At 49.3% G+C, this 8350-nt stretch overlaps 1 protein-coding gene across 1 annotated transcript; it reads left to right on the top strand.

The window, feature by feature from the left end:
* Positions 1–706: 706 nt before the first annotated feature.
* On the top strand, positions 707–3454 carry LOC144139383 (uncharacterized). Its single transcript, XM_077671747.1, has one exon. It carries the CDS (start codon positions 707–709, stop codon positions 3452–3454), a length of 2748 nt encoding a protein of 915 aa, XP_077527873.1.
* The last annotated feature ends 4896 nt before the right edge of the window (positions 3455–8350 follow it).

The raw sequence follows: 8350 nt of genomic DNA, 5'->3' as shown, positions 1-8350 counted from the left end.
ACTGAGCGAAAACAAGACGGGAGCACACAGGCCTATCGGTGGGGTGTGCACGTTCGTCCGTAAGGGCATCGTCTTCGTCGAGCACGAGCTGAACACCGGCAACTGGACCGACAGCTACGCGGTGGAGGTGATCATTGGGAGGAGGACGAAGACAAGCACACTCGCCGTAAACGTGTACAGCAGTCCGCGGCACAGGAAACAGAAGTTTCGCACGCTCATGCAGAAAGCGCTAAGAACGATAAAAAAAGGAACGGTAGTAATCGGGGGCGACTTTAATGCACCACACTACGATTGGGGCTACGACAAGACGACCGAAAAAGGAAGAGACTTGATGCAAGACGCGACGGACGCAGGGTTACTACTGATCACGAACCCTGAGACCCCAACGAGAACGGGCACATCGGTCGCCAGAGACACCACCCCGGACCTGACGTTCGTAAGGATCGAAGGCAGAGGGGACGCGACATGGAAGAACACCAAGACCGATCTCGGCAGCGACCACATGATCATAGAGATACGAGTCCCACTCGGAAACGACACAAGCCAAGAGAAAAAAAAACACAAATACACGAACTGGGAAGAGTTTCGCCGCCACCTCCCAACTCAGCACGAGAAAATAGAGGACATAGACACGTGGGCAAAAGCGATCGTGGAAGCAACCGAGGAAGCAACGATTGAGATAGAGACAGACGGAAACGTACACACGATGGATAGACGACTGGCCCACCTCATCGAAGCAAAGGAAGCCTTAAAAAGAAAATGGAACCAACAACGTACGAACAGAAAGCTCAGAAAAAAGATCGCCGAAATTAACAGAGAGATAGAAAAACACAGCAGGGAGCTCGGCAAACAACAGTGGGAACAGACATGCAGGGAGGCGGACGGACAACTCCACATGGGTAGAACGTGGAGACTGCTCCGACACCTCTTGAACGAAACCCAAACCAAGGGCGAACAGCAGCATAAACTCGGCAAAATCATCCACAAGGCGATCGCGAAGGACGGGGAGGACGAGGTGAAGAGAAAACTCGACGCCAAATACCTCCCGGTTTCCCCGAAAGAAAAACACCCAGAATATCAGGGAACGGAAAACGCCGAAATAGACCGGGACATTGAAGAATGGGAGGTACGAAACGTCATGCAAGACCTCAATAGAAGATCGGCGGCGGGACCCGACCGAGTAAGCAACAAGGCACTACGAAACCTCAACGACGCAACGGTCGCGGCACTGACGGAGTACTTCAACAATTGTTGGAGGGCCGGAAAGCTACCGCGCCGATGGAAGGAAGCCAAAACGATTCTAATACCGAAGCCGGGCAAACCACCCAGCGTCGAGAACCTAAGACCGATATCGCTGACGTCGTGTGTAGGCAAACTGCTCGAACACGTACTCATGAACAGGTGGCAACACTACCTCGAAGAAGCAGAACTATACCCGGACTCGCTCATCGGGTTTCGGAGTAAGCTAGGGACCCAAGACGCTATGCTACAGCTCAAGAGAGAGATCGTAGACTACGACATAAACACCAATGACAACAGAGCAATACTGGGCTTAGACCTGCAGAGTGCCTTCGATAAAGTTCGGCACTCGGCAATCCTTGCCCAGGTATCGCGCCTGAATCTGGGAAAAAGATCGTACAACTACATCAGAGACTTCCTTACCGACCGCACAACCCGAATCTGCGCGGGAGACCTACAACTACCAGAGAAGACACTAGGCAGCGAGGGAACGCCGCAGGGAGCGGTAATCTCACCGCTGCTCTTTAACCTAGTAATGATCGGGGTCGCCAACCGACTGCAGAGCGTCGAAGGGGTACGACATACAGTCTACGCCAACGACGTAACGCTATGGGTCACCGGCGGAAGCGACGGCCACATCGAGAACAAACTACAAGAAGCACTGGAAGCAGTAGAAGACCAGCTGAGGGGCTCGGGACTGGTATGCTCCCCCGCAAAGTCGGAACTCCTAGTGATCCCGCCCAAGGGAGCGAGGCGCAACAAGCAGCCCACCAGAGACGGCGACAATATAACAGTAAGAACACAGGGGGGACACACCATTCCCCAAGTAAGCAGGATCAGAGTCCTAGGAATGCTCATCGAACGCAGCAGGGTCAACGGAGAGACGGTCTCCAAACTCGACGCCAAGACCGGCGCGGCGATGCGACTCATAAGAAGAGTGTCGAGCAGAAGAGGTGGGATGAAAGAGGAACGACTCGTAAGACTCGTTCAATCCTTCGTGGTCAGCCACGTCGCATACGTCGCCGCCTTTCACAATTGGCGGCAGTGCGAGCGGAAGAAAGTCGACGCGATGCTGCGCAAGGCATACAAGTCGGCGTTGGGGCTCCTAGGAGGCACGAGCACGCAGAAGCTCGAAGCCCTCGGACTCCACAACAGCCTGGAGGAAATAGCGGAAGCCCAGCAGACGGCGCAGTTCACAAGACTATCGGAAACCAAGACTGGCAGAGAAATACTACGACAACTAGGCGTCTGCGTCAGAGAGGATCTGCAGACGGGGGAGCAGATACCGCGGGAGACGAGCAAACGCATCGTCGTAAGCCCGATCCCACGGAACATGAACCCAACGTTCAACCAGGAAAGAAGACAAGCACGGGTTAAAGCGCTGATAGCACTTCACTCAAACGACGAAGGGGCGGTATTCGTGGACGCGGCCAGCTACAAAAACATCAACGGCGTCTTCAGCGTCAGCGTGGTCGAAGCCAAGACCGGCGAGACCAGGCTTGCGGCAAGTGTGAAGACCAAGTCGCCGAACCAAGCCGAGGAAGTGGCGGTGGCACTCGCCATCGCGGACCCAAGAACAAAGACGGTGCTGTGTGATTCGCGAACGGCAGTGCGCAATTTTGCGAAGAACCGGGTGAGCTGTGCGGCCGCGCGTATTCTACGCAAGGCCGAAACCAACAGCGACAACGACGGTGTGGTAATTAAGTGGTTCCCCGCACATGCGGGCGAAGGGGTGGCGAGCTCGCTGGGGCTCGCCAACCACAACGAGACGGCCAACGCCGTGGCGCGAGGATTAGCCGGCCGTGCCACGGGAACGACGGTCGCCGACAAAGTGGATCGCCCCGACAAGGACACCATGACCAGTTACAGCGAGGTGATCTCATGGTATAGACTAGGAAGACGAACGATGGCCCTGCCTCACCCCGGGCTGACTAGGGAAGAGGCGGTTGTGCTCCGTCAACTACAGACAAACTCAGTGATTACCCCAGTGCTAGCCAAGCACCTGTGGCCGGAGGTTTATGTGACTGATGTGTGCAGACTGTGCGGGAAGGAGCGGGCCACGCTGGCCCACATCCTAAAAGACTGCATAAGCGCGAACAATGCCAACAATGCCGAAGTTCTCCCGCCCCATTTAGAGGAGGCGAAGAGATCCAACGACTACGGCGTGCAACGCCAGGCCGTCCAGCAGATTCTAGCGGCGGTCGAGAGGCAGTGACCGGACGGGCCGGAGGCAGAAAGGGGGAACCCGAGTACGCCGAAGACCACCGGGAGCGACTCTCGCCGCTAAGAAGACGTCCGGCCTCGTCGACCCAAGACTCCATCCGAAGAGGGTGGGGTAGGGGTTACTGCAGGAAGCTTAATAAAGTTGTTCTCTCTCTCTCTCTCCCCGCGAATATCTGAAGCTTGAGACGTTCATGAATATGCCTTTGCTTTTTAATGTGTACCATTCTTTGCCGAATACCCCCCTCCTACTCCAGCTGCCAGGATCGTGTAACGCCGTGCATTTCCACAAAAAAATTACACCCATCTCCCCGAAGGGAACCCTGAGTAGGATGCGGAGCGTCATGGTGGTTCCGTTTGCGTTTCCGTGATGTTCGTTAGCCAAATTTCATGGAAATGTAGTGAACCCCTTAATGCTCATATATCCTACTCATGGTTCCGTTCGGGGAGATGGGTTTAATTTTCCTTATTTCATGCGTATATACGCGAGTGAAACGAGATTGAAGTGGTATCTAAAGGTCTGTTAGTGTTTGCGCTGATTCTCTCACCTAACTGCGTCAGCACACTCATTGACGGTGCTGTTGCTTCAATCCTACTTCATCTGAAGAATTACGGAGTCAAGCGCAAGCACAACCGGAGTCAAGCGAAGCATGCGGCCAATCCCTAGGGGCATCCTGCCAAAATCATCACCAGAAGTGCTACGGACGGGGCGACAGCAACGCACACGGCCTCCTCTTCGCAGCTTTGTCTTCTTCTCCTTCTTCGTCTTCAGCGGTATCCCTATGGAAAGATTACGACGGTGGCGCATGCGCAGGTGGTGTGCGGACGCCGGACCACGGCTGCGGCCGCGGGACATACCCCCGAGCAGATTCCGAGTCAAGAGGTCTCATGAGTCAAGAGATCCAACGCGTCAAAAGGTCCAATATTGGATCTCTCGACTCGTTGGACCTCTTGTCTCGTTGGACCTCTTGACTCCCCGTGGACCTCTTGACGCAGCTGAGGCGAGTCAAAAGGTCCAACGAGTCGAGAGGTCCAAGCTGTAGCAAATCACCGCTACAAATCACCGCCACGTTTGGGCTTTAAGTCGCGGTGTTCTTACGAAAAGTTGAAAGTGTAAAGCGTCTGTGTATAGACGTTTTGTATGTATTTAATTGTGTATCAGTTGAAATTATAACGCGTCTATGTATTTAGGTTTTGTATGTATATAATTGTGCATAGGTTGTGTATATATTGCGTTTTTACCAGCTCCTGGCCGCGCCAGGCACTGGTAAAAAAGTCAGCTCTAACATTTTAGCTTTTTAGAGCGGAGCCGAGATTTCCTCTGTTTACTGTGTGCCGCTACGGGCGACCTTGTTTAATATGAAGATGGTTCTCCCCTTTCGATACTTTTGTCTATAAATTCAAACGTTCTCTTTATGAACAATGTTTCCAATCCAATTCGATTGTTCGGGATATAATAACGCTGAAAACTAGATGCTCACCGGGCAAACACCGCTACATTTTAGTCGATGACGCTCGACCGTGCACGTCACTTTGTAGGGTGCTTCTTCAACGTTTGCGTTTGCTTGATTGTTGGGGACATGTCATTTCATTTTAATATCATTCAACTGTTCAATAAATGGTTCCTGTAACTGTGCGTTTCTGTTTCAATAAACATTCCTCATGACACCTTTCTCGATTAAAATAACCTTTCTCGATTAAAATTTCGTGTCCCTACTCCTTTAAACGACCAAATATAACTACGAGATTTTATGGGATCCAGCCATTTTATAAAATAAGCTGAAGGGGTTCATGTATTAAGAACGGCTGGGGGGGAATTATAAATGAAGACGAAAGAAAGCAAGGCTCGTTGGACCTTAAGTTTTGACGCGTTGGACCTCTTGACGCGTTGGACGTCTTGACGCGTTGTACCTTTCGACGCGTTGCACCTCTTGACGCGTTGGACCTCTTGACCCAAATTAGACCTCTTGACGCGTTAGACCTCTTGACTCGGCTGTCACGTGACTATTGGACCTCTTGTCTCGTTGGACCTCTTGACTCATTGGACCTCTTGACCAGAAGCGCCCCGAGCATACGATTGTCTTCTTCTCCATCTTCGTCTTCAGCAGTTTCCCTATGAGAAGATGACGACGGTGGCGCATGCGCAGGTGGTGTGCGGACGCCGGACCACCGCTGACGCCGCGGAACATACCCCCGAGCATAAGACGCTCCGCATCTAAAAATGCAGATGTCACGGAAGTTCAACCTGTAGTTTTATGAAAGCGTAAATGTAGATATTTCATCAAGCGAAATTTAAAACCAAAAAAAGAAATAATAACAGAAAATGTCAGAAATGGAGAACAGTTTAACCATGTAGTCATGTATATCCACAGATTGGGTTAAAATTCAAAGCAATGTGCCGCTAGGGCATATGGGGTATCAAATTGAAGGTCTCGAGAAGGGAAATCACGTGAGACAAACAAAAAATTATTCGTGGTTATAATCATGGCTTAGTTGTCGTGAGTCATAATAAAGGTTGGACTTAGTAATGATGACACGTAGGCGTAAGCTGTCTGAAATTAAATGTTTCGATTAGGGAAATAACGTTGGACAAATAAGAAATACATCGTCGAAGTAATAATGACATAGTCACAGTGAATCATACATTGGTTTAAATTCATTGGGATGTCGCTATTTTGTCCCCCGCACCCAATTCAAGTTAGCGTGGTGGTTATTTAAAGGATAAAACTTTACTACACGAAATAGGTAAGAAGCGACAAGACCTCTGCGTACCCGTGCATTTGCCACTTCCTAGGAAAATTGCGCAGTCTCCGTTTAGAAAGAAGAAAAGAACAAAAACCATTACACTGCACACTGCCCGTGTGCTATCGCCCATACGTTACCACGGGCGTATTTTACACCCGCAAGCGCATGTGTGATGGAGTTCTTCCCATACCTTCTTGAAAATAAATACTGTTTTTGGACAGTCGTTGCTTATTCGGTGTTAATATTTTACGTATAATTTAAAATACGTTTCTGTGGATGCGCAAGAGTGTTTCAGGGGATTTCTCAGTAAAATTAGGCACGTGTGAGTTTGTGTCTGTCCTGTGGCATTTCGTGCATCAAATTATATATCCTATTTTCAAATCACGATGAATCAACTTGTCCAGAAATGTGTTTCACTCAGCATATCCAAACGCCTAATATAGTCACGTCTTAACTTCTTAAGGTGGAATAAAGTTTAAAGGAGAAAGAATCGGGTAATATTATGCATATTGTTGCCCACATGTATGGAGTGTGTGTGCCACGACTGGCTGGATTTTTTATTTTTTCCACAATGCTCATTTTATATACCGTTTTGAAAAAGGCGAGACGCAATTCCTGGACAATCGTGACCAAAGGTGGGTTAATAGGTCCAAAAATACTGGAGTCTACTTGTTGAAGTACTGCTGTTCCACCGCTACGGTACACGACGCCTAGCGTACTTTAAATCGCCAGTAATACTGATAGCCAACGTTTGGTTTTTCCGTACATACGTTCCCTTCTCACTGAATTTGAAATGTGGACAGAACCCCAATAAAAAAACAGCAACAAAAGAACAAAAACGACATGCACAGAAAACTTTTACTTTTATTTCTGCCTTTTTTAACCAATCCGCAAGATTAAAATTTCAAGAAAAAAAGCGAGGTTCAGTTTACAACACAAAGTAGTTACCGGGAACCCGTTGCGCTGTTTTGCAACGAAAAATCAAATTATACATTTTACTTCGTATGTAACCTGGCAGCTTTCTTTGCATTTTTATGGTTTGTATGTGGCATTACGCAAGAATGCAAAGAGATCGCGCTGTTCTAGGCACCGGGTAGATTTTGAAAGGAACGCAAATGACCATCAGCGCAGCCGTAACACAAAATCTGTGTTAACTGCGAGGTCGCAGCAGTTTGGTTTACACATCAGCTTGTCACTTTGCAAGCCTAGCAAAACATGAACTGTAGATTGTACTGCGCGCATTAGCCTTTCAATTTGCAAATTCACTTGCGGCAAAAGCCTTTAATGAGTGATCCGGAACACTTATTATTCACAGCTGCCCTCAGAGTCGCTGAAATTTCATTCAAATGAAGCTGCGCGCGAAGGACCTGTTAGAACAGTTGCATTTATACCTCTGCGCTGGTTAAAACAATATTTTAGGTTGCCTTTCCAACACGAAAATCTTGTAAGGTCTTAGACAAAATGTGGGGGCATGTAATTGGCGTTACCCTTTCAAGGCCTCCTACAATTGCAGGAATACCAATAAAAGTGATTGACACTGCTGTTGTAAACTGAATTTTATTGATGGAGGCTTTCTGATTTGTTTCTATTTACGCTTATATTGAAGGCTCAAAGCCATAGTCTGGAACAATAAAGCTTACGACGACCCAAGGCGTACAATTTCATTGTCATTATTTCGGCCGCTCTCAACATTCCGATGGGTCACCGCTTTTCGGGGTAGCAATTTGAAAGCTTATTGTGGCTTCAATGCAATACATTGAACGTTGAGGAACCTATATACACCGTACCATCCTTGCATGCTGCTTTCATGCTCACGCACGCCCCGAAAAAGGCACGAAGAGCTCCTACAGTGTGCATTCTCCAGGGCCGCTCAAGCGGAGCATCCAGACTGGGAACGCGGCGCTCTAGCCACCTGTCTGTCGATCTCGCGGTGAATACACAGCGCGCATTGCCCCCAACGATGCCGGTTCTGCACTGAGGCTACACCGGTCTGCGGCAGTGTTTGTCTGGTGGTCCCAATATGAGCACATGTGACGCACCAAACTGTTCTGGAGCATGGAGGGTGGAGCCATGGGAGTGATAAACGCAGATGTCAAGCTCGTAGTCGAGCGCTTCTTATATTTCTGCCAGCACGCTGAGCCGCTCC

The sequence above is a fragment of the Haemaphysalis longicornis genome, unplaced genomic scaffold, assembly GCF_048455015.1.
Source record: "Haemaphysalis longicornis isolate Haplotype H1 unplaced genomic scaffold, Haemaphysalis longicornis Haplotype H1 scaffold_5, whole genome shotgun sequence".
In the NCBI taxonomy this organism is placed as follows: Eukaryota; Metazoa; Arthropoda; class Arachnida; order Ixodida; family Ixodidae; genus Haemaphysalis; species Haemaphysalis longicornis.
Note: the sequence above shows the minus strand (reverse complement) of the source record. Positions and strands in the feature narration are given on the sequence as shown.